The sequence below is a fragment of the Salmo trutta genome, chromosome 31 (assembly GCF_901001165.1).
Source record: "Salmo trutta chromosome 31, fSalTru1.1, whole genome shotgun sequence".
NCBI lineage: Eukaryota > Metazoa > Chordata > Actinopteri > Salmoniformes > Salmonidae > Salmo > Salmo trutta.
The window spans coordinates 39065538-39092756 of record NC_042987.1 but is presented as its reverse complement, the minus strand read 5'-3'; the positions used below and the strand labels follow the sequence as shown (position 1 = coordinate 39092756).

The following is a 27219-nucleotide window of genomic DNA, read 5'->3' as shown; positions in this document are numbered from 1 at the left end:
TTCCTGAACTCTTCCTAAGTTAGAACATTAGTATTGTGTTGTTTAAAAATGAATATTTGCTTATTTTCTTTGCATTATTCGAGGTCTGACAACACTGCATCTTTTTTGTTATTTTGACCAGTTGTCATTTTCTGCAAATAAATGCTCTAAATGACAATATTTTTATTTGGAATTTAGGAGAAATGTTGTCAGTAATTTATAGAATAAAACAAAAATGTTAATTTTACCCAAACACATACCTATAAATAATAACACCAGAGAAACTGATAATTTTGCAGTGGTCTCTTAATTTTTTTCAGAGCTGTATGTATGCAATATAACTTCCAATAAACAGCATCTGAGGAAATGCACATATCTGCTGAATCTGAGTACTTTTTTTGTCTTGTTCTTTTCAGTTGTCTACAGAACAACATTTCATTATGTTGCAGCTCCATCTGCAGGTTCCAGACGATGCGAGGTAACCAAACCCAACTGGGAAATTCATCTTAACATTATGTTTGAAATACGTATGGCTTGTATATTGTACTGCTATGTATTTAAACACATTCTCACAAAGTCTGCACTTCAGTAAAGATAGTCTACTAAACTGGTTGGAAATACATATTCAGTTTGCAAAATTTTACATCGACAACAAAGTGAACAATATATTGCTACTGCAATGTCATTGAATAAACAGGATATTCATAATACACTGATTAAACTGTCCAAAAAAAATAATATATATATATCTCTGTAACCCACACATACAATAATCTGTAAAGTCCCTCAGCTGAGCAGTGAATTTCAAACACAGATTCAACCACAAAGACCATGGAGGTTTTCTAATACCTCGCAAAGAAGGGCACCTATTGGTAGATGGGTAATTAAAATTAAACAGCAAACATTGAATATCCCTTTGAGCGTGGTGAAGTTATTAATTACACTTTGGATGGTGTATCAATACACCCAGTCACTACAAAGATACAGGCGTCCTTCCTAACTCAGTTGCAAGAGAGTAAGGAAACCACTCAGGGATTTCAGCACGAGGCCAATGGGGACTTTAAAACAGTTACAGAGTTTAATGGCTGTGATGGAAGAACACTGAGGATGGATCAACAACATTGTAGTTACTCCACAATACTAACCTAAATGACAGAGTGAAAAGAACAACATCTGTACAGAATAAAAATATTCAAAAACATGCATCCTGTTTGCAACCAGGCACAAAAGTAAAACAGCAAAAAATGTGTCAAAGAAATTAATTTTATATCCTGAATACAAAGTGTTATGTTTGGGGAAAATCCAACACAACACATCACTGAGTACCACTCTTCATATTTTCAAGCATTGTGATGTCTGCATCTTGTTTTTCAGGATATAAAAAGAAACGGAATATAAGCTTAACCCTGGAAGAAAACCTGGTTCAGTCTGCTTTCCAACAGACACTGGGAGACAAATTCACCTTTCAATAGGCCAAACACAAGGCCAAAAATACGCTGGAGTTGCTCACCAAGACGACGTTGAATGTTCCTTAGTGGCCTAGTTACAGTTTTGACTTAAATCGGCTTGAAAATCCATGGCAGGACTTGAAAATGGTTGTCTAGCAATGATCAACAACCAACTTGACAGAGCTTTAATCATTTTTTAAAGAATAATGTGGAAATATTGTACAATCCAGGTGTGAAAAGCTCTTAAGCGACTTACTCAGAAAGATTCACAGCTGTAATCGTTGTCAAGGGTGATTCTAACGTGTTGACTCAGGGCTGTGAATACTTATGTAAATTACATATTTCTATAAATGTGCAAACATTTCTAAAAACATGTTTTCACTTTGTCATTATGGGGTATTGTGTGTAGATGGGTTGGAAAAATAATATTTAATGCCTTTTGAATTCAGGCTGTAACATAACAAAATGTGGAATAAGTCAATGGGTATGAATACTTTCTGAAGGCATTGTATGATATTATAATACATTATAATTATAAATTAATTATTATAATAAAAATCCGCATCAAAATCCGTCAATTTAAACTAGAGATATCTGTTTATTGAATGGGCTGATTCTCAATCCACCGCATCCGGCTGTGGCGGTCTTCCGCATCTGCAGTGGAAGCTGGCCGAGCTACAGCGGTGTTTGTCAGATCATGAGAGATCCCGAAAATCGGTTTTCACATGAAAACACCCGTAGTGTCCTAACGGTTTGGCCTACAAACTAGTATGACCACTCTATGGACTCGTAAAAAAATGAATGGAAGTATGGAGGTCGTTTTGTGTCTACCTAAAAAAAAGGGGGTTAAATATGTGTACAAAATATATATAAATATGCTAGACACTTCAAAAAAATATTCCTTATTATTTATTTTTTGTATGTGTTTTTGCCATTTATATATGTGTTATTCAATGCATTTCTATGGGGTTTGGTATTAAAGGCCAAATTCAATATTTAATTATAGTTTTTATATAAATGTTTTTATATACCTAAAGGGCTCCTAAAATTCCCAATGAAATAGCTAAATGCTCCAGGGTATGACTGCCAATGTCTTTAACTAACGAAATAATTGCTTGATGACCTTTACTCGCTTTGGTTGCTTGCTGTTGATCCCTTTCCACCTGAAGGTGGCAGTACACAACTAAATGTTAATATTGTTTTAAACGCCAACGACCGAGAATACGATACGTTTTCCCTTTTCGTGTTTATAGTATTTCCTGTTCCGGTTTTCTAAACGCGTAAACAGAGGTTTGAAAATATTCATTTGGCATTTGCTTCTAAAAGAGCAAAGGTAGTTTTTTTCCTTCCTCTCCCTCCCCACCACCGTCTTAGCAATAGTTTAGGTTTAGATTTTGGAAATGCACAGACCGGATTTCAGACAACCGAGTCCGGGCGGAACGGGAACGCGAGGTGGTGGTTTCAGAAGCCCGACAGGATTTGATAACAGCGCGGTGGGAATGCATCCATCACCACCGTGGGGATTTCGTGGTGGTCCACCACCGTCTTTTGGACCACCTAGATTTGGGCAGTTTGATAGTATCTCTCCAAATACTCCTCCGAGAGACTTCGGTGGTAACGGTAATAGAGGTTATCACGGTGGAAGTGGGGGTAAAGGAAGATTTAACAACGGCTCATCTCCAGCGTTTACACCGCGTAGACAGAATCCGAGTCCTCGTGGTGCTTCTTACAGAAATTCTCCATATCATTCACCAAGTCCTGGACAACATATGGGTTATCAGGTAACTATTGAATGGTTTTTTTTGTTTTGTTGTTGTTGCTTACACTTTGTTATAAATGGTCATGTTATTTTAGCGACTCGGGTCTGTGTACTCGTACATCTGGTTTTGTTTCACCTACTGTTTCCCTACTCGGACGCCTCCGAATTGACGCAGGCACGGTGTAATTAACGTTACACATTTGATATAACAAATATATTTATCTGTCCAACGATAAACATAAATGATTAGTGAGTAGAACAAGACGAAACGCCATTTTTACCATCAGTATGGTTTGAATAGGTATGTTTTGGCGTTTGTCTCATTTTATTTTTGTTAGTTTCGATACCACGGCGCTCCTGTTTCTCACACGTTTCTGTATTTAACCCTCCCCGACGCCCCATCATTTTATTTAGTTTATGTTAATTCATTTTAGTTTCGATGTCTTATAACGTGATGGTTCTTTTCCTGAAGGGTTCTCCTCGGCATTCAACTCCGTTTGGTGGCAGAGGCCAGGGGGCACAAGGTGGTGTGGAGAAGTTTTACAACGCTTCTATGCTGCAGGACCCATGGGCTAGCCTACAGCCAGTGCCTGTCACAAGCACAACCAGTTCCCAACAGCAAACCACACATACAGGCAGGCCAGGGAGGTATTTCAACTAGGACTTTCCCCCCCTTCAAAAACCCATGCAGATGAGGCCTCAACCCTTCCCGTTTTCCATATTTGCCCTGTTCTTTATTTTTGTTTCGGACTATTACCAAAAACCATTGAAGTATGGTAAAGTTGCCTATAACACAGACTATAATACAGCAGTCTTTGAAGATGTCAGAGGATTCACCAGCAATTGTTAGTGGACACAGACTGTCCACTATCTGAAGCTCTTTTCCAGCACACCTTGATCACACCGTTACTTTTTAAACCTGATCGTGAGACTCTCAATTTCAGGGCAAATGGCAGCATACTAAAACCAAAACACAGGGAATCAATTATACTGAAATTCTTTAGTGAATTTTTATTTTATCCATTTTGCAGGCTAGTTTAATACCATACATGGTCTGTCTGTGTACCTTTTTAATCATATGTTAATGTTTCCCGTTTTTAACATTGTGTCAGTATAAAGTGTCGATTTAGTAAGGGGACACTTTTTATTTACTTTTACCCCCTCAGAAGTACAGCTGTGAATCTCTAGGTCTGTATCCACAAAGCATATCCCAGTAGGAATGCTGATCTACAATCAGTTTTGCCTTTTTTTTTTTTAAATCATAGTGAATAAGATTGTGGACAGATCCTAGATCAGCACTCCTGCTCTGTTTTGTGGATACGGGCCCTGATCTCCACAGGTTAGCATTGCATTGGAAGAACTGATTGATTAGTTGGGTCTAGCCTGTTATGATGGACTGTATAAACTTCAGATTTGTTCTAGGCCTATTTCTAATGATATTACATGTTAAATGTATTTTACTGGTATTTCAAGATGGGCAATATAAACCAGTGACTTGTCACTGCCTCAGGTTTCTACATGTGTAAATATGTATTCTAAAGGATGTTGTTTTCTAATTGTCAAGAAATATAATTTGGAAGTTTGATGTAAGTGTTTGTAGTAAATTCAAAAATGGTAAAAAGGTTGTGATTTAGTTTGACTTAAGACAATTGCCCGTAGCATACCACCCTTCCCCTGTGTAGGGTGCAGTCTGGATGGGATGTTAAATGGTTATCCTGACTCTCTGGTCATGAGGTGTTAACTCTGGTATCCTGGTTAAATTCCCAACCTAGCCCCATTCCATCAAGGCCACCTAATCATCCCCCTCATTTCTAATTGGCATATCACTCTTCACCTGGTGAGTGTTGGAGGTGGGCGAAGTGATTTTGTCCCCCCCCCCCCCCCCCCCCCTCGTACTATGTGAAGTGCTTTGAGTACCTCAGTTGGTAGAGAAGCGTTAAATAAACCTGATCCATTATTAATTCATGATGGCCAAAGAGTTAGGCCTACTCGGTTATGTAAACGCATGAGTGGCTTCCTTATATAATCTGTTTAACTTTAAGTCTCCAATATATGATTTTACAAATTGACATGGTGCTTGACCCTTATGCAACAGACAAAAGTATGTAGTACTGTGTGTATATATACACACACCCATCACTCATGTGAAAATGTAGTTTACTCTGGTTTGAAATTTGTATTAAACATTGCTTTAACTTTTATAGCTGTTCATCTTGTAAGGTTGTCCAAGAAAAAGTCCGAAACATTGACATTAAATTATTTAATTTCCCCTTTCCTTAATTTTCCAGTCAATTTACACTATTCCACATGTTATGAGTTGAAAGGACCTCTGCTACCAGCGGGCAGCACAGACTTAATGATAGCGTCATTGCTCCTAGATATCAAGCCTCACACAAACAGAACAATGGCATGGGATACCAGGTGCGTGTTCATTAGGACACACAGTGGAAACTGTTTTTCAACGAGAAACAAGTCTTATTTGAGAAGTTCATAGTTCCTCCCAGTTTCATTCCATTTGGTGCCTAATGAACGAGACCCATTTTACAATAATTGTCTTGGTAAAAAGAAAAGTACTAGGCCAGAACTTACGTTACATCTGAGGAGATGGTTTAAAATATTATTTGTCGTGTGCGACTCTTAACTTCATTAAAATAAAAAGTAATTTGTGGCAGTTCTCGAATTTTCAAACAAGACGGAGCCTTAAGCATAGTGGGCCATTGGTGCAATAGTTTCCCATTCAGTTTGTATCCTCCTTTCAGAAACCTTCATTTTAAGTTCATTGGTACATTCCATCCAAGGACTGGAGTAACACCGCAGAACAGTTAACATGGAAGATTCTCAACTAGGGATGTTTACGTCATCATTTTCTGAAATGCGTTTCCCCTGTTAACAGTCTTCAATATCAAAAGTAGCCTATTTTGAAATGAAAAGGGACTAGGTAAACTACTTAAGTGTGTGTATATATTGTAAATGAGTACATGGAATAATCAGTTGGGGTTATTGGTCTGTATAGCCTTGCCTCAGCTCTCAACGGCACGATAGACATTTGTCTAGCAGCAAGGTTTTCGGTTGTGAGAATATCCCGATGCCTTAGAGGCATAGCAGAACTCGGCTAGGCGACATGAACGTATGTGCCTTGCATACTCCCTTAAGACCTTTGCTTGAAGAAGAAAAACCGGCAATAGTACTTTGTCCCTCTTAAGACGCCGTAGCCAGTATACTCTTACTCAATAGTCCAAATAACTCAAGATATGTGTTTCATTTAGATGTTTTTTTTGCCAAAGTCTCTAATGCAATTTGACATTTAATGTTTGGTGCAGTATCTCTCAAGCAAAACGAAAGTTAACAAAAACGAGTCGTCTCTCGAATGACACTCTTTAATTGAATAATCCCTACTATTGACCAATCACCGACAAAGGTGCGTAGACTCCGGCTACCGAACTTCAGCTTGCCTCAGGGGGGAAAAAGTTGTGCAAACGGCAGAAAAACCCCTTGCCGAATAACAAAACGGCAGAAGGTTATTTATCAGACTATACAGAGGACCTTTGTAACATAAGTTATGTGGAATATTGTTAAAGGGATACAGATGTGCCTCGGGATAGAAACCTAAATGACATTTTCCAATTGCATGTTCTACACACGGATTGATGTGTTATGCAATGCTCTGATAAAGGTGTGTGATGATTCATCTAAATGAAATTGGACATATCTTTAAGGGGCCAGGGTTGACCTTTAAATCCATAATCCACTGGGTAGAAACTGCAATCAATGGAATGATTGCCATTTTATTTTAGATGGAGGGCCTGCACATTCCTCCTACATTTTATAGCAAGGATCTAAAGAAGTGGAATATGGACTCAGCAGTTACAGAATGTACATGGTTTCTTAAATGGTAACGTAGTAAAGTAGCCATTCATAACCATTTTCCAGTACACCGATTTGTGCTACAGGCCTAATTGTATCACCTGTTAATTTATTAGGTAGTCATTGGAAATTCCTACTTTCTATTTTCAGTCTTGATTCCGAGGCCAGGCTGAAAGACAAAACAAGATACTGCCACTTTTCTAAAAACAACCTCTGGTTTAGATTCAACTTTTTTTTTATAAACAAGCATTACTCCTTTGTATATTAATGTCACCAAAAGATTATCCTCTTTAAATTAAGGCAAATATCGGTCCGGTTTCCCAGACACCGATTAAGCCTAGTGCTGGACAACAAAGCATGCTCTGTAAAACTTGAAAAAGCTTTTTAGTGACTTAAGGCTTCACGTGTCCAGGTAAGCAGCCAGTCGTGTAATCTTTAGTATAAACCCCTCAGCCACTGGCCTGTTTAGTATAAGCCACTGGCTTGTTTTGGATAAGCCCCTCAGCCACTGGCCTGTTTAGTATAAGCCCCTCAGCCACTGGCCTGTTTAGTATAAGCCCCTCAGCCACTGGCCTGTTTAGTATAAGCCACTGGCCTGTTTAGTATAAGCCACTGGCTTGTTTTGGATAAGCCCCTCAGCCACTGGCCTGTTTAGTATAAGCCCCTCAGCCACTGGCCTGTTTAGTATAAGCCCCTCAACCACTGGCACTGTGTGATTGACTATGGAGTTGCCGAGGTATTTGTTCTGAACAAGTACCCATGGTTCGTTAGAGAACTCCATTGGCCTGTATAGCACGATGCAAAGTGTCACATTTCACAGCTGACTAACCAGATGGCAGAGAGACATTCCAGTGCAAGAGAGTTTAAGTTTGACTATAGGATCCCATTCAATATCTTTCAATTAAACACCGTTAGTTTCAAGTCTATTCTGTGTGAAGTCGAGCTTCCTGGAGTGACATTGAATGTAGCGGCATTTCAAATTAGCCGTGAGATATAATAAATATGCCCTTTTTTTAGCAGACGCTGTTATCCAAAGTGACTTGGTCATGCGTGTGTATGGGTGGTCCCGGGAATCGAATCCACTACACTGGCATAATAAGCGCCACGCTCTACCAACTGAGCTACAAAAGTAACTATAGTGATTTACTATCACGCTGATACTGCACTGCGTGAGCGTTTCCGATTAGCATCTTTTTGTTTGTTTTGACTACTACACCAGTGGCATAACACACTCGTTTTAAGTGTACCTAAATTGACTATCTCTCAGAACGATAATTAAGAGGGGTCGTTACTGTTCTTGGGATAAAATATTAAAATTGAAAGTAAATGTAAAGTCTGTCTTTTGTGGCCTCAAATTCCTTTTTTGGTTTCAGTTGTCTTACCATTTTAGTGTTTACTATAATTGGACAACAAACTCACCTTAAAAAAATATTTAAATAAAAAAAAAAAGACAGGATTTTCTCTCCCTTGGCCATGGCTTCTGAGAGGGAAACCTGGGTAATGTTCATTACAGAACGCAACAGATATTTTAACTTCTTGTAACAGAAAGCTAAAATGAGCAATTGTTATTAGACAAGTCCAGGTAGTCCCTCCCTGTTTCAGTCCATTTTCTTCCATTTGGTACCAAATGAACACGACCCAGAGGAATGGGCAAGGTGGAGAGGGCTCGGGAAGGAAAGAAGCTGATGGACGGAACGCCTCATCGCATTATAAAATACAGCATCGCTCTCTGATTCTCTTGGCCAGGCTCTTCCTCTTCTTCTTTCCGTTCTTCTCTTTGCCATCCTCCATTTTTCTGGCTCTGATCTCACGCATCAGGTCAAAAAATACCTGCAAGGAAGAGAATTTTCTTGGTCATAGATTTATATTTTTTTCCTCCTGCTAGTGGTCGCCAAATACTGAGCATAGCTTCATGAACAGATACAAAAACAGGCCTAGTTATGATACTGTAAAATCCTGTGTTTCTGTGCAAAAGTTTATAGACAGCATTAACATTTCTTTGGCAGTTTGCCTCCCTTCTATACTCATTTGTATGACCTCACCCACCACATATCACAAACAATTGTTATGGCCAAAAGAACACAATGGTTTAGGAAACCATCCCTGTAAGCAGTCTAAGGACAAGGTTTGACAACAATCCCCCCCCCCCGTACTGTTTTCAAATGCTAACGTTACAAAAACGAAACGTGGATTGTTGTCAGTTTTGTAATTTAGGTGAACTATCCCTTAAATTAAATCATTGACCTATACAGACAGTCGTTACAGGTCTGTCTCACGGTCGTTGGATGCATTGCTAAGATCATGAGTTGTCCAACCACACCCCACTATTAGCTGAGTGATCCAACAATGAATCCACAAATACAGGTGATAACGGCCACTTGACTATCCGCATGTACATTTAGGTGGAGAGGGGCAGGTAAGTGTTCTATTGAGGATCTTGTGTTTGTCAGTAAGCCTGCAATTCAATAGAAGTAAAACAATTTTGTTAATGTCATGTGCACAAGTACAGTGAAATGCCTCTTGCTAGCTATTTCCCAACAATGCAGTAATCAATATCAGGAGTACTTTAAAGTAAAACAAGAACACTAGAGTAATTACACTATATACAGGGTCAGATAAATACCATACTACATACAGGGCCAGTTTAATACTATATACAGGGTCAGTTAATACCATACTATATACAGGGCCAGTTTAATACCATACTATATACAGGGCCAGTTTAATACCATACTATATACAGGGTCAGATAATACCATACTATATACAGGGTCAGTTAATACCATGCTATATACAGGGTCAGTTAATACCATACTATATACAGTTAATACCACACTATATACAGGGTCAGTTCCAGTACCATATTAACAATGTGCAGGGTTACTGGAGTGATGGAGGTAGATATGTATATGATAAACAGAGTAGCAGCAGTGTGTGTGTGTGTGTGTGTGTGTGGAGTCAGTATGAACGTGTAGAGGTCTGGGAGTGCATAATCAGTAAATTTAAATAGAAGGGTCAATGCAGATAGTCCGTGTAGCCATTTTGTGAGCTATTTTCACAACCTTATGGCTTGGGGATAGAAGCTGTTCAGAAGCCTGTTGCTGTCAGACTTGATGCTCCAGTACCGCTTGCTGTGTGGATACAGAGAGAAGTCTTTTGCTTGGGTGGCTGGAGTCAAATGTTCCAGACTTTATTTTTACACCGCCTGATATAGAGGTCCTGGATGGCAGGGAGCTCAGCCCCAGTGATGAACTGGGCTGTCCACACCACCCCCTGCAGTGCTATGTGATCGAGGGTGGTGCTATTGCCATACCGGGTGATGATGCAGCCAGTCAATATGCTCTCAAATGGTGCAGCTGTAGAACTTTGAGGATTTGAGGACCGATGCCAAATCTTTTCAACCTGTGTGTGAGGTAGCCCTGTCCTTTTTAGCTTAGCGCCAACCATGTTTATGCAGCATTTGCACTCACTGGCGCCCACGCACAAACACACATCTTCTGTATAGCCTTGAATTTGCCAGTAAGCCCTAGAACTGCATATAAACAATACCAACTCATCGCCACAACATTGTCTTTGTTTACAGACAACTTCACTACACACACTTTATTTTTGCAATCCGTTGTTTTTGCAAAAGACATTGGACAAAGACAGCCCAGTACGTTTTACACACTTCCTCTTAAAACATCTACATGTGAGGGAAGTCTACCTGGAAGCTTCTGGTTTTACAGTATCTAAAACACACCAAAAAAAATATATATATATATTCAATAACTGGATAATGCAAATTCAATCGAATTGAGTCGATGTAAAACAACTATTACAATCACATTCCTTCCTGTTTTCAAGAAAGACTGCACCACCATGTGAATAAACACACATTAGGCCAAGTCCTGGAATGAAAGGGCTTTTTAGTCCTGGACTAGGCTTAGTGTCTGGGAAACCAAATCAAATTTTATTGGTCACATACACATGGTTAGCAGATGTTAATGCCAGTGTAGCGTAGTGCTTGTGCTTCTAGTTCCAACCATGCAGTAATATCTAACGAGTAATCTAACAATTTCACAACCACCCCTGTATGTAAAATACATTTTTAAAAATTAAATAAAAGCCCCATCACCTTGTCAACATTTGCACGGGTCTTGGCGGAGGTCTCCACATAGCTGACGCCCCACTGCTCGGCCCGGGCCTTGGCCTCCTCGCCGCTCACCTGCCTCCGCTCCTCCAGGTCTGACTTATTACCCACCAGGAGGAAGGGAACATTCTCATCCTCCTTCACTCGCAGGATTTGTTCTCTGGAGAGGAAAGAGGGAGGTCATATCATCCTATAGATCTCTGGAGAGCGGATGGAATTAATTCCTGAATTGACCGACCCCAAACCTGGTCTCTTTTTCACTTCAAAGCCCGCTCTTATTACCTGAAGTCAGCGGTGGCGGCGAACGACTCGGCCTCGGTGATGGAGAAGACGCAGAGGAAGCCCTCACCGCTGCGGAAGTAGTTGTCTCGGATGGCGGCGTAGTCTTCCTGGCCCGCTGTGTCCAAGATGTCGATCTGCACCTCCTCTCCGTCCAATACCACCTTCTTCCTGTAGCTGTCCGCCTTGGTGGGCTCGTAGTCCTCCACAAACTGATGGAGAGAAGTAGGAGAAAGAGATGGACATATTGAGGAAGAGTTTCTTTATAAGGCCAGGTTACATTATAAACAAACGTTTTGAAGATTAAACCACAATGTAATTTTGGCCTAAGCAGACCATCACCTGACAGAATTGAGGAAAAGTCCTTTTGAGAGTGGAAAATGGAGCCTTAGTGGGGAGTTTCCACAATTGATATCAGTGACCAGGAGTGTCCATTTTCAGGACATGTTGGCCCTGTTTTGAATATTCTTAAAAAGCATTCTTCTTTCCTTGAAGTAATCACTGATCTGATTGGCTTGGTGTATGCAAGCTTTCCACTGCATTGATTTCACTGGTTATGTCGTGTCAGAACAGTGATTTACTTCAAGGAAGGAAGAAAACAACATGAAGAGTGTTGTTGTAACAGGTCATCAACGATGAAAGGGCTTCACACACACGTCAGTGGCTCACCTCGTCATACATGAACTGTAGGGTGAGGGCTGACTTGCCCACTCCTCCACTCCCCACCATGATCACCTTGTGGAGGGCAAGAGAGTTCTGCCCCTTGGGCTTGTTGGTTGTCATGACCGCTCACACACAGACTCACTCACAGGGAGGGAAAGAAGAGAGGAGGAGGGGGAGAGGGGAGACGGAACCGAAGCAAAGGGTTGGTTTGAAAGTCAGGGAATCAGGAGAGGGTGGTAATGTCTCAGCATTAAGGGTGATCCAACAGTCCCTGTGAAGAAGAAAATGAAATAAATAAATAAATGTCTCTGTTTATAGTAGCAGTGTAGTGATATAATCTCATGCTTTAAAACTTTCCATCGTACAAAAAAAAAAAAAATCCCCAGACATACAATAAGAAGGCCAATGTTGGCATAGATAATTTAGATTACCTGAACTTTGAAATAAAAGATCAATTCACCCAGTGTTTCATTCATGTCCATCTAGCATTTTAAGATGCTACTCTAACAATGACGTAGCATTTAGTCAGTGTTTAACACCTTTTCACATGACCACACGTGCATCCTAAATCAGAAGTTGATGGTTGCTCAGTTCAAGGTAGGAAAAGGAAAAGCATTGTCTTGTGAAGTCTAGGCCTACTTGTAACAAAATGTTTTAAAAAAGGGACGATAAGCCCTATTTCATTTGAGGATCTGTCATAAAAGATGTAAAAAGAAGCTAGTCGTTATTTAAAACAAAAAAAAACAAGCAGCTGCAAGGTCCTCAGCCTCCAAAACCTGTCAACGTGTCCGAGGCCAAACCAGTTCTCCTAGCCATTGATAGGCTAAAAGGGTTGGTATTGTTTATATGCAGTTGTTGGGTTTGTTTTAAGCAAACACTGTTTAAGTGCTACATCAGGACACAATCACTCTTTTGTAAAGCCAGAGAGTGAGCGGGAGAGAACACAACAACACCCCCTTTTGTCTCAGCAGCTGGTCATTCCTCATTGAATTTCACATCAGTCAGAAGTGTAGTTTTAGGGAGAAAAAAAACAAGAAAAATCCTTAGCTATTTCAGTGTTTACTGTCCTTTTTTGAACATATACAGGCCCTTAGGCCAGTGATTCTCAACTGGTTTTGCCTTGGGACCCAAACTGAACCAGGTTGTCTTTTGCGATCCAATATTCGCGTCACAATATATTTTTGCCCTAAAATGCAATCTGGAAAAATATTTGTAATTCTATATTGATATTAAAATGTTCCAATTATATGACAAGGGAACAGTCCCCACCTTTTTTCATTTTCAATAATTAAATTCTGCCCATATTCTTGAATGTTAAGACCACAAAATAAAACTAACCTTCTAAATAACTCTGCTAATAATTATTTAAAATACTGTGATTGAAGAAAAATAGGTAAATTATTTCAAAATATAGGTTTGTTATTTCTACATGTTTTAGTCTTAGGTTCAGACTGGAGTTTTCTTTTATAACGTCAATACTAGCTACAGTGGTTAGCAAGCTTGAAGGGAGTCTTTATTTATTTTAGCTTTTATTTAACTAGGCAAGTCAGTTAAGAACAAATTCTTATTTACAAAAAACTGCCTACCCTGGCCAAACCCTAACCCGGACGACGCTGAGCCAATTGTGCGCCGCCCTATGGGACTCCCAATCATGGCCGGTTGTGATAGAGCCTGGAATCGAACCAGGGTCTGTAGTGACGCCTCTAGCACTGAGATGCAGTGCCTTAGACCACTGAACCAGGGTCTGTAGTGACGCCTCTAGCACTGAGATGCAGTGCCTTAGACCGCTGTGCCACTCGGGAGCCCCAATAATTATCAGTGGGGAGGCCGTCATATTTAGTGTTGTGTGCGTTGCTAAAAAAAAGGGAAAAAAGTATTTGATCCCCTGCTGATTTTGTACTTTTGCCCCACGGACAAAGAAATGATCAGTCTATAATTTTAATGGTAGGTTTATTTGAACAGTGAGACAGAATAACAAAAAATTCCAGAAAAACGCATGTCAAAAGTGTTATATTGATTTGCATTTCAATGAGGGAAATTTTTTACGTGTTTTTCTGGATTTTTTTTGTTATTCTGTCTCTCACTGTTCAAATAAACCTACCATTTAAAATTATAGACTGATCATTTCTTTGTCAGTGGGCAAACGTACAAAATCAGCAGGGGATCAAATACTTTTTTCCCTCACTGTAACTATGATCCCATAGCCTACATTGCATATGAAGTGTGACTGTCTCATGACATTTAACCGTGGATGTACGGAGAAAATGCCCTCTGTTTCTTGTCACCCCCGTTGACTCCCACATGTGGGGAGTTTGTGCTCTCTGATTGGCTCAGTCAAGTTGTTGGCCACTGACGATCATTGTGATTCTACAAGTAGAAAACGGTAGATTCACCGCTACCGGGACGGCACGCAGCAGGTACCGCTTTTGTTCTTGCAAGAGAAGGAAACGGCCTCCCAACTGTGACAAGTACCTATCGGCAATGAGACTCTCGACGTGTTATGATGCTTGATGGTTAGCGGCACCTTCTAATAATACAGTACAAGCGATTTTAGGCTAGGCTAATATAGTACAGCCTAGTATGGTATAGTAGTATCAGGTCACTGTCAACGGCAGCAGACCATGTCAGGGGTGGCCCAGCCTAGGTCCTCACAGACAAGAGGGGACTGGCATAACAGATGCCATGACATCACCCATGTGGGTGATGGGTCCGAGTTCGGAGGCATCGCTGGGTCGCTCACAGTTAGGACAAAAAGGCCTATATTAGAATCTAAAGTACAAGATAAGTATGACAATGGGCTGATTGATAACCTGGCAGTGGAAATGTCAGCCATCACATTATCTAGCCCTAGGCTATGTTTCGGGTGATATGGCCAATTGATCAACATAAGTCCTTTGTATAAATCCTAGTCAATACAATATCTACTAAAGACTTAAGCATATTGATATGGGTTGATCAAAAAACCTAACATGGGTAAGGGCTTAGTCACCTCAACCGAGGCCTTAAATGTCTTTTTAAGATGCAGTATGCAGAAATCGTTCAGCCATTTCCTGGTTGCTCAAATTCTAATATTTAGCCTAATTTCAGTTTGTGACAAAACAAGCAAGTTACAGTGCCTTTGGAAAGTATTCAGACCCCTTGACATGTTCCACATTTGTTATGTTACAGCCTTATTCTAAAATGGATTAAATAAATAAAATATCCTCAGTAACCTACACACAATACCCCATAATGACAAAGCGAAAACAGGTTTTTAGAAATGTTTGCTAATGTATTAAAAATAAAAAAAATACCTTATTTGCATAAGTATTCAGACCCTTTGCTATGAGAGTCGAAATTGAGCTCCAGTGCATCCTGTTTCCATTGAGATGTTTCTACAACTTGGAGTCCACCTGAGGTAAATTCAATTGATTGGACATGATTTTGAAAGACACACACCTGTCTATATAAGGTCCCACATGTCAGAGCAAAAACCAAGCCATGAGATCGAAGGAATTGTCTGTAGAGCTCCGAGACAGGATTGTGTCAAGGCACAGATCTGGGGAAGGGCACCAAAACATTTATGGAGCATTGAAGGTCCACACACAGTAGCCTCCATCATTCTTAAAAATGGAAGAAGTTTAGAACCACCAAGACTCTTCCTAGAGTTGGCCGCCCGGCCAAAATGAGCAATCGGGGGAGAAGGGCCTTGGTCAGGGAGGTGACCAAAAACCCGATGGTCACTGACAGAGCTCAAGAGTTCCTCTGTTGAGATGGGTGAGCTTTCCAGAAGGACAACCATCACTGTAGCACTCCACCAATCAGGCCTTGTCTGGCCAATCTACCATAAAAAGCCACTCTTCAGTAAAAGGCACATGACAGCCCGCTTGGAGTTTAGGTACCTAAAGACTCTCAGACCATGGGAAACAAGATTCTCTGGTCTGGTGAAACCAAGATTGAACTCTTTGGCTTGAATGCCAACCGTCACGTCTGAAGGAAACCTGGCACCATCCCTATGGTGAAGTATGGTGGTGGCATGGACTGGGAGACTAGTCAGGATCGAGGCAAAGATGAATGGAGCAAAGTATAGAGAGATCCTTGATGAAAACCTGCTTCAGAGCGCTCAGGACCTCAGACTGGGGCAAAAGTTCACCTTCCAACAGGACAACGACCCTAAGCACACAGCCAAGACAAGTCTCTAAATGTCTTTGAGTGGCCCAGCCAGAACCCGGACTTGAACCCGATCTCTGGAGAGACCTGAAAATAGCTGTGCGTCATACCCAAGAAGACTCGAAGCTGTAATCGCTGCCAAAGTTGCTTCAACAAAATACTGAGTAAAAACCAAAATTCTACAAACCTGTTTTTGCTTTGTCATTATGGTGTGTGTAGATTTGATGGGGAAAAAACTATTTAATTAATTTTAGAATAAGACTTTAACGTAACAATATGGAAAAAGTCAAGGGGTCTGAATACTTTCCGAAGGCACGTGTAGTGTAGAGAATCATTGTACCAGTTAAACTGCTGTGAAATATATTTTTCCACAACCAAAAATATTGTATTTTCAGCTGTTCTGATGCTGGCGTACAAAACCGGATGTAAGACGCAAAACCGAAACTTAAAAACGGGAAGCATAGAAATAACGTGAATAGATCAGATCTACCGCTTCTTAGACTTGCTTTCGATGAGTGACAGATCTATATCTCACATTTTATATGTGAATTTGGACAAGTCGTACAAAAAAGTTACATATTCATGTTCGGTACGAAACGGCAGAAAACGTTCCCGAACCTGTAAAGTATTGGGCTATCTGTACATTTTAAGAAACATATCGTTTTCTGTTGCAAAACATTTTGCCTAAATGAAATGACCCTGAACATTATTACAAAACATGGATAAAAGGCCATTGGACCAACTGTAAAACTAAAGAGGTAGACCAATGTCTTGAACTGGACCGAGTGGAACTAAGGTGTCAAATCACTAGCTCTAACATCGTCGATGGAATTCCAGCATTTCCCTGAGTTTTTAAAGCTGGCCCTCGAAATATGCAAGGGAGTGCCGCAATTGGCAATGCATGCCACATCGGTCTGCCTTTTTTAAAGCTAATCAAATGAAGAGAACAGTCTAGACAGTGATGTCATCTGCTTACCATGTCCGTAATAGACATTGGTCTATACAGCAGTGACGGGAATGGCAAGCAGGAGGACAGGATCTGAGGTAGCTCCCACCATAGAATAGCAATAGTTGAATCAGGAGTTGGAATCTAGCAAGTATGTGGAAACGCAAGGGGTACAGAGGGAGGTCCCAAGGACCAGTTTAGGAAGAGGAAGTAGTATTCTTTCCTTGCTATCTGCTGGAAAATCGGAGCTCACTTTATTAGTTTCATACATCAGCCATTAAAGTTGTCCCTACACACTGATCCTGGGTAAGCTCAACCAAACTGACAGCCTGTCATTTGCCTATGTAACCTATATGCCAACGACGTTTGTGTGATGTAAATTGGGTGGTGTCTCCACTCCCAAGTGGCGCAGTGGTCTAAAGGCACTGCGTCTCAGTGCTAGAGGAGTAACTACAGACCCTGGTTCGATTCCAGGCTGTATCACAACCGGCCGTGATTGGGAGTCCCATAAGGCGGTGCACAATTGGCCCAGCGTCGTCCGGGTTAGTGTTTGGCCGGGGTAGGCCGTCATTGTAAATCAGAATTTGTTCTTAACTGACTTGCCTGGTCAAATAAAAGGTTAAATATATAAATAAAAACAATGGCGTGCCCAAATCAGTCTTTCCTTCCTCCTCTTACTAAAACTACATATTGTGTACTAATCGTACTACATACTATTTTGAACGTACTGTTTAGTAAATGTATGCAGTTATAAATGAAACATACTAGGCTCACGTATACTAAATGTGTTATCCAATTGCGTTGATTCATTCGTTAATTTTGCCCCTCCCCTTATAATGATTTATTAGCTCTTGTCAAATACGAGTGGGTCTGAAAATATTTCTCTTCCTCAGTAGCATGCAGCAAATTCGTCCTACATGAAAAGCCGAAATAAATGACATCCTGGAATTTTAAAGCATTGCTAGATTTATTTTTATATTTCACATAGTATAAAACATTCTTATTTTCACAATTAGTGAATTGAATGCAAATCAGAAGGCAAGTACTGGTACCTATTCGGACACGGACAATGTTTTTGTGCATTGTGTGTTTAATAAATTGTAGGCCAATGAGCCCATCTATCCAGAATTTTTTATTTTTCTTTATATAAAAAAAATAAAAATAACTTTGCCTTTCTTTAACACCTTCTCTTACTAGCACCTATTTTGCTGATGGCTACTTTGAGGAACATTTGACTTAATATGACTGTGATGTGGTTGTCTCACCTAGCTATCTTTGATGCATTCATCTTAACTATAAGTCACTCTGGATAACAGCGTCTGCTAGGCTAAATGGCCTAAAATGTTTATGGCAGCTGTGGCCTCCAAGCTTAACTGTTAGATTACTTGTTAGATATTACTGCACGGTCGGAACTAGAAGCGCAAGCATTTCGCTACACTCGCATTAACATCTGCTAAACATGTGTATGTGACAAAATGTGATTTGGATTTAAAAATGGCAGCTGTTGCCTCCAAGCTTCACTGTTAGATTACTTGTTAGATATTACTGCACGGTCGGAACTAGAAGCACAAGCATTTTGCTACACCCGCATTAACATCTGCTAAACATGTGTGTGAGACAAATAAAATATGATTTTGATTTAAAATGGCAGCTGTGGCCTCCAAGCTTCACTGTAAAACACTTCTAGTACTGACTGACATTCTTATAATTCCTCAAGGTTGTGCAGGTAGTTCTGTGGGCATTGTTAACAGTATGATGGAAATTCCAGATGCCCCTCTGTTTTGTTATTTCAATGACTACCGGGAGTAGCTAGCTAGCTAGCTAGCTGTTGTGTTTTTAGAAAATGGTGTAGTGGCTAAACAACCTGTTAGAAACACTATCCATCTTTGAATTCCAAATGGCACCCTATTCCCTACATAGTGCCCTCATAGTCTATAAGGCTATGGACAAAAGTAGTGCACTATATAGGGAATAGGGTGGCATAGGGCTCTGGACAAAAGTAGTGCACTATATAGGGAATAGGGTGCCATAGGGCTCTGGTCAAAAATAGTGCACTATATAGGGAATAGGGCTCTGGTCAAAGGTAGTGCAGTATATAAGGAATAGGGTTCCATTTAAGTTTCCATATTGGGAATAGGACTCTCCCTGGACAATTGTTTCCCACAACACACCCAAAACAATGGCCACACGGCCAACACACCCAAAACAATGGCCACACGGCCAACACAACCAAAACAATGGCCACACGGCCAACACACCCAAAACAATGGCCACACGGCCAAAACAATGGCCAACAAGTTTCTAAGTGTTTGGCCATCCTCGATTTGTTTTCATATTGACTTGCAAACTATTCATTTATTACCCTTTTACCAGATAAGTTGACTGAGAACACATTCTCATTTACAGCAATGACCTGGGGAATAGTTACAGGGGAGAGATAAATGAGCCAATTGGAAGCTGGCGATGATTAGGTTGCCATGACGGTATGAGGGCCATGGATTCTTTAATGATCAGAGTCAGGACACCTGTTTTAAATGTCCCATCTGAAAGACAGCACAATGTCCAGAGGAAAGAGTGCCTCCTACTGACCCTCCAACACTTCCTGGATGGGAGACCAGATGCCACTGGGACTGACCCTGCTTAGCTTCAGAGGCCAGCCAGCAGTGGGATGCAGAGTGGTATGCTGCTGGCAATCAGCTCAGTGATTTTTAATTTAGAAAATCTGTAAATATAAGCAAGCACAGTAGGCTCATGCTCAAATTCACATTTCACACAGACAAGTGAAACACTACCTTGAAGACTATCAGGCCTTATGACTCCACAAATGAAATGTTCTGTAAAGTATTCTGAAACCAAATCTTCCTCTACACACAGACATTCTCCGAAACAAACCCCTGTCACCTCAAAACACGTGTCCTGTCTACCATCTAGTAGCCCCAGTAGCAATGTAGGACTGTTCTGGGCTCTTTGGTGACATATGCTTTTTTAACGTTTTTTTTTTTTATTACAAGATGTGTTACTAATTTTTTTTAAAAAATTTGAAGTGCACAATGAATAGGACCACAATGAAAAACACTGCAATCTGCATTTGAAACAATAAAGCACCTCCCCGCCACTATTTCGGTCAAAGGTTGAAGGATGGGGCTGGAGAAATGTAAACACTCAAATTCATAGAGCTATGGAATGCAAGGACTCACAATCCATGATATCAAAATACAGCAGGGTTGCCCAATAGGTGGTGCGTGGGCAAAACTTTGCCTTCGGGTGAATCTCGCCCCCAAATTTTCTGAGCAAAAATACAATTTTCGTTGGACACCAGACTAATAAAATCACCAGGTAATGAGGTCAACGTGATTTGCAGTGGCGGTGCAATAGCATTGTCCATGTTTTTATTATTATCAGCCTTATGTTTTGCGGAGTTTCAATGCTAATTTAGTTTGACAAATATAAGCAGCCCAACAGATGCATTTGAGCATGAATATGCCATATGTGGTGCTACAATTAATGAAGCTTTGGCTTTCTTTACCTGTACTCGCGTGGGGAAAACCCAAACGTTTGTATTGGTTGTGTTGTCAAAATATATAGCGCATTTGGAAAGTATTCAGACCCCTTGATTTTGTTACGTTACTGCCTTATTCCAACATTGATTAAATAGCCCCCACCCCCCAATCTCCACACAATACCCCATAATGACAAAGCAAAAACTGGTTTAGAATTTTTGGAAAATTAGAAATAAAAAAAATGGAAATATCACATTTCCGTAAGTATTCAGACGATTTAGTCAGTACTTTGTTGAAGCACCTTTGGCAGCGATTACAGCCTCGTCTTCTTGGGTATGACGCTACAAGCTTGGCACACCTGTATTCAGAGACTTGCCGCGAAGCCACTACTGCGTTGTCTTGGCTGTGTGCTTAGGGTCGTTGTCCTGTTGGAAGGTGAACCTTCGCCCCAGTCTGAGGTCCTGAGTGCTCTGGAGAAGGTTTTCATCAAGGATCTCTGTACTTTGCTCCCTTCATCTTTCCCTCGATCCTGACAAGTCTCCCAGTCCCTGCTGCTGAAAAACACATGATGCTGCCACCACGCTTCACTGCCAGGTTTCCTCCAGATGTGACGCTTGGCATTCAGGCCAAAGAGTTCCATCTTGGTTTCGTCAGACCAGAGAATCTTGTTTCTCATGGTCTGAGTCTTTTAGGTGCCTTTTGGCAAACTCCAAGTGGGCTGTCATGCACCTTCTTTTACTGAGGAGTGGCTTCTGTCTGGCCACTCTACCATAAAGGCCTGATTGGTGGAGTGCTGCAGAGATGTTTGTCCTTCTGGAAGGTTCTCCCATCTCCACAGAGGAACTCTGGAGCTCTGTCAGAGTGACCATCAGGTTCTTGTTCCACCTCCCTGACCAAGGCCCTTCTCCCCCGATTGCTCAATTTGGCTGGGCGGCCAGCTCTAAGAGCCTTAGTGGTTCCAAACTTCTTCCATGTAAGAATGATGGAGGCCACTGTGTTCTTGGTGACCTTCAATGTTGCAGACATTTTTTTGGTGCCCTTCCCCAGATTTGTGCCTTGACACAATCCTGTCTCTGAGCTCTATGGACAATTCCTTCGACCTCATGGCTTGGTTTTTGCTCTGACATGCACTGTCAACTGTGGGACCTTTATATAGACAGGTGTGTGCCTTTGCAAATCATATCCAATTTATTGAATTTACCACAGGTGGACTCATATCAAGTTGTAGAAACACCTCAAGGATGATCAATGGAAACAAGATGCACCTGAGCTCAATTTCAAGTCCCCTGTGGCTCAGTTGGTTGAGCATGGTGTTTGCAACGCCAGGGTTGTGTGTTTGATTCCCACGGGGGGGCAGTACAAAAAAAAAATGCATGAAATGAACGTATTCACTACTGTAAGTCGCTCTGGATAAGAGCGTCTGCTAAATGACTAAAATGTAAATGTAAAATGTTGTAGCAAAGGGTCTGAATACTTATAAAAATAAAATGACCTTATATAAATTAGCAAAAATGTCAACCTGTTTTCACTTTGTCATTATGGAGTATTGTGTGTGTGTGTATATATAAGCGGGGGGAAAAAGTCAAGGGGTCTGAATACTTTCCGAAGGCACTGTACACAGTGGCCAAGTCGTGTGATCGAGGCGTTATGAAAACAAATGCGATGGGGCAATATCGTGAACTCGCATAGATGTTGATGACTTAAGGATGTTCCAGTGTTTCAAAAACAATGGATTTGACGCGACTGGTACATTGCCGTTTCGTCCTGGTTTCTATTCGTGCCATTGAGTAGGATTTCAGTCTCTCTCTAGCACGGGATAGGCCTGTTTGATCACACAGACAGCATCATTGCATTTTGGCACACCAGAAATACATTCATTTTGCAATGTAACAGTTGCAGTGCGTTCTGTGTGGTGCATATGTTGGATGTATCTAACATATGCATCAAACTGTATGTGTAGACAGCTTGACAGAAATGGTGGCAGAAGGTGAATGTTGAACTGTTGTTGCGTACATAAACAGATGATGCTGCGGAATATTTTGCGGAATGATGCTCTCTGTTTTGATCAAGGCATAACACTTACTGTATCGGGTTGCAGGAAACTGGTGCGCAAATCATTACCTTTGCGCTTAACCTCTGTCTGTATTACAGTTGCCTCAAAGTCTTAGGAATTGACCAACGGGTATATTCCGCTTAAGGTGGTTACTGACTGTAAAAGTGTATTCCTACTCTGCAGCTTGCGGGAAAATGGTAGACTCTAACTTGTTTTCTTTATTTTTTGTGGATTGTAAGATCCAAGAAGTCTATTCCTCCCCCCCCCCCCATTTATATCTGCTGTAAATTTGAGATTGGGGTCAGATAAATTCCTAAGAAATTAAATCTGAGGGAAGAGCGTCAGTACCGTTCTATACCAGTAGGATGTCGTCTATACAACTTTGCCAAAACGCTCCATTCTGGAAATGTTTATATATTTTTTTGTGGACATAATAAACATAGTTAGGCGTGAATGCAGCTCTCATCGCTGTTCCCAGAGTCTGTTGGTGGTAACTGCTCGCATATTGGAAGGCATTTGATGTGAGGGCTTTTCAGTGAGAGACAGAATAAAAGGTAAAATAGCCTCTGGTCTAGTGTTGAGATGGCGAGAGAGCACTCGTAGGCCTGCGTCATGCAGGATAATAGAGTAGAGACTAAACGTCAAGTGTAACCAAGTTGCTTTCAGTGTCGCATCTATAGTTATTGATGATCTTAAGCACGTCCCCGGTATCTCCTAAAGAAAAAAAAGCTGGCACAATTTTAGAGATGAAAAACAAATCAACATACTAAAATAGGGGTTCAATAGGGATTACTTTTACCTGACACTCGGACGGAAAATAGGTTTTTTTCCATGCTTAATAATTTTCCGGGAAGTTGATTGTATCCCAATGGGCTCCCGAGTGGCGCAGCGGTCTAAGGCACTGCATCTCAGTGCCAAGAGGCGTCACTACAGACCCTGGTTCGAATCACATCCGGTGTGATTGGGAGTCCCATAGGGCGGCGCACAATTGGCCCAGCGTCGTCTGGGTTAGGGTTTGGCTGGGGTAGGCAGTCATTGTAAATAAGAATTTGTTCTTAACTGACTTGCCTGGTTAAATACATTTTAAAGTCATGGTTGGAAATGATTTTGTTTTTGTCAAATACTATCTGTTTGGGATTCCTGCAGTCAATTTGCAGTCTACACATTATTTCTAGCCTACATTAAGGCTATATGAATCCTAGCTACTTTTGAAGTTCATCTCGTGAACAGGCTCTTCCCTTTTCCTTTCATTCTGTTCCACCACATATTTGCATTCTACAGAGGCTGCCAGGACAACGAAGAAACCATTACAACAATTATTACATTGGTGATTTGTTTCTCTCCCTTGGGGCACAGGTGCTCCCAAATAAAAAAAGTCTAGGTAGTGCAGCATACACTGTTCTCATTTTCAGGACAAATGTAAAGTCATTATTTTCCATGCACCTTGCCAGGTGCAAAGATCTTATCCATTAGAAACCTGCCTCTTCAGTCGAATGGGTATGAATGCAAAGGTAAGAGAACAAAAACAAAAAAAAGGTGAATCTGATTCCACATAACTGAGTAGCTTCGATCCCCACTTGCGAGACATTTCGCAAACCACCACAATTAAATCATAGGAAGAGCGCACGACATCTTTGTCCTGAGCTTCACATACAACAAGTGTCAAATCAACAGCCATTTGTAAACAAGTTGGCATCATGTAACTTATGCGCATATATAGGAATGGGTGTGGTTGGTATGTTTACCCGGTGTAAGAGACGGATGTGTCTAGGAGAGGAATATTTAAATACTGAACCGATAAACCTGTCAACCGGTTTGTTGGTACATGCATTCAACAATATGGGTTGTAAAATCAATACATTACAATTTGTTACTGACCATAATAGGCTAAAGCCTCAATGTTACACTGTGTCGTAATTTCATCAAATAGATTAGTACATTAGCTATTGACAAATGCATTTGCTTACTAGTTACTAGCTTAGCCACAGGCTAGTTGTTCAGGCCGTTGCTGGTGACCACATCGCCAGCTAATAAAAGCATCCATTCATTGGCTACATTTTAAAATAACTAGCTATTACTGTAGTTAGCTAGTAATACGCACCAAGTGTTATGCTTGCCATAATTTATAAACATTTTTTTAAACAAACTGCTTTTTTTTATTTTTGTATGTAGCTAGCTCACTATGTTAGTTATAGCGAGTCACCTGCTTACCAGAATGAAGGTGTCGTGTACGCGGTAAACAAACTCACTCGCTGCTCGGCTAACGACGTTAGCTAGCAACTGTAACTAACTGGATTATAGTAGTTGGTCGCAAAAAAAAAGCAGCAGGTCAAACGACGACACTGTAACGCACCAGTAGCTATTGTGGGATATGCTACGTTTGTACCGCAATATATATATATATATATATATACCGGCCCTCAAGGCTCTTCCAAGTTAGTTTTTTTTTTTTTTTAAAGGGGGAAGAAAAAAATCAAAAAAAAAAACTCTTGTCAGTCCATCATTATTTATCAAGCTAGCTAGCTAGACGTGTGTTCAGCTAGCTAGCAATTTCGTCCGGCCGGTGATGCTGAAGGCGTGTGCGTTGTTCAAGCTGTCCACAATAATGTCGAATAAATCAAAATATCAATAAATAAAAATCACATAGGCCTATAACTTTTTCCGTTCACCTTATTGACTATGATCATGCAGGTATTTCTTCCAAATTGCTTCTAAAAAAATAAATTATAATAATAATCCTTTGCTCCTACGCAGACAGGTGTTTTTCGTGAAAAATGACTATAGGCGAGGGGTGTGGCTATGGGTTTGTGAACATCATTAAAATCATTCACCATCAAAGTTCCTCCACAAAATATGAAGACGCTAGTGTTTATACAAATAATTTGTAGGATATATTGTTGTAAACAACCGGAAAAAATAGACTAATGATAGTTTCTTGCCTCTCCCAACCAATGATTTATATATACACTATTTGACTGACGGGGCGATGCTTTGAAGCCACCATCTTGGCACTCCCCATCACCACTTTAAATCATATTTTGGAAGCAATAAATGCATTTGTCTACGTTTATTCTATGACAGACACGTGATGCATACTTTTAAATGATATGTGAGGTAAAAAAAAGAAAGTTTTCCTTACCAAATATATTTTTTATAAAGCACTGTTACAAAAAAATACTTCAATACATGCTATTTTGTCCCTTTGAAATACTGCATAGCATTCTGGTTGTTAATGGTCATACTGTTAGGAATCCTGCCTTCTATATAGCTTTTTTTTTAAAAATGAACTCAGAGCCTAAGATTTTCACTGTACCCTGCAATCACACCTGCAACCCTGTGACTATTAAACACTCAATCTGTAAGATTTCATTATTTTTTATGGAGGATGGCTTCTTCTGGGGAGTCAATATCACCGACCAGTGGCTTCAAAGCCTCTCATTGGCCAATACACATTTTTTATATTTTTTTTTATTAACAAATATCAACAAACAAAAGAGGAATAGTCACATGCAAACAGGCATACATACAAACTATTTACAATGCTAGGAATCCTAAACAAACAAATCATATTCATTAATACAACAAGTTTGAATTGCCTTTTTGTTTTTCATTTTAGTTAAAGTAGTGCCATATTGTTTACATTCATTTATAAAGTGAAAAAAGTTTGGTTTTGTATTAGACCATTTGCATTTGTGAATATGACATTTACCTAGTATTATTAATAGTTGAATATACTTCATTTTTATCATATAATGATTTATTTCAGAAATTCTGACATCAAAACCATTAAATAGTACAACCGGTCCTATTTTTTTGTAACAAAATTCTACTATAAATAGAGACAAAAAAAAACAAATGCAAAATGGTCTCCATTCCACAGAAATCACATTTATAGTCAATATTCAGTGCACCATGCTCTACCAACTGACCCATACAGGACTGTGGTAATGTCAGATGTTTTGCTTTACAACATGATGTCATACGGTAATTCTAAGAGCTTAACGTAGCTACAGATAACAGTATGACCATTGAGTATGACATCTTTTTCTTTGACCCTCCATATCACCATGTGAGAAGCAACATTTGCACAATGACAAAGTGTGTGTGTGGGGGGGGGATTCCAACTTGGGCCTCTAGAAAGAGCTCAGGCTTTCCGACCTGAAGATTACTGATGTCATGATTAGACCTCGTATTTTTTCCAGAGTTCCCAGTTGTTTTGGATGTGGCATAACTCCTTCCAAACGGACAAATTTATAACCTGTAACACAGATACTCATAACACTGTGCACGTAGCCTTATCCCATTAGACATTTGATCTAGCATCATTTTACATTCCAGATGTGTATAGTATAAAGCTGGATTTATGAGTTAGCCAGGAAACTTTGATTAACAACCAGAATGCTAAACTTAATGTGTTTTTGGTTGTTGAGTGAATTAGACCATGCCC

General features: G+C 40.3%; 2 protein-coding genes across 4 annotated transcripts; one reads left to right on the top strand and one right to left on the bottom strand.

Moving 5' to 3' along the window:
* Window positions 1-2485: 2485 nt before the first annotated feature.
* mplkip (M-phase specific PLK1 interacting protein) lies at window positions 2486-4807 on the top strand. Its single transcript, XM_029726550.1, has 2 exons — window positions 2486-3208; window positions 3659-4807. The coding sequence occupies exons 1-2, from the start codon at window positions 2828-2830 to the stop codon at window positions 3845-3847; spliced, it is 570 nt and encodes a 189-aa protein (XP_029582410.1). The 5' UTR covers window positions 2486-2827; the 3' UTR covers window positions 3848-4807.
* A 624-nt stretch (window positions 4808-5431) lies between these two features.
* Window positions 5432-25550, bottom strand: LOC115170183 (ras-related protein Ral-A). Of its 3 annotated transcripts, none has more exons than XM_029726548.1 (5): window positions 25442-25550; window positions 12131-12395; window positions 11465-11673; window positions 11168-11342; window positions 5432-8880 (listed from the first exon to the last, which is right to left on the bottom strand). In XM_029726548.1, exons 2-5 carry the CDS (start codon window positions 12242-12244, stop codon window positions 8758-8760), a joined length of 621 nt encoding a protein of 206 aa, XP_029582408.1. In that variant the 5' UTR covers window positions 12245-12395; window positions 25442-25550; the 3' UTR covers window positions 5432-8757. The 3 variants fall into 3 exon arrangements, with proteins under 3 accessions (XP_029582408.1, XP_029582407.1, XP_029582409.1); XM_029726547.1 differs by lacking the exon at window positions 25442-25550 and adding an exon at window positions 24984-25434; XM_029726549.1 differs by lacking the exon at window positions 25442-25550 and adding an exon at window positions 12664-12920.
* Between the last annotated feature and the right edge of the window lie 1669 nt (window positions 25551-27219).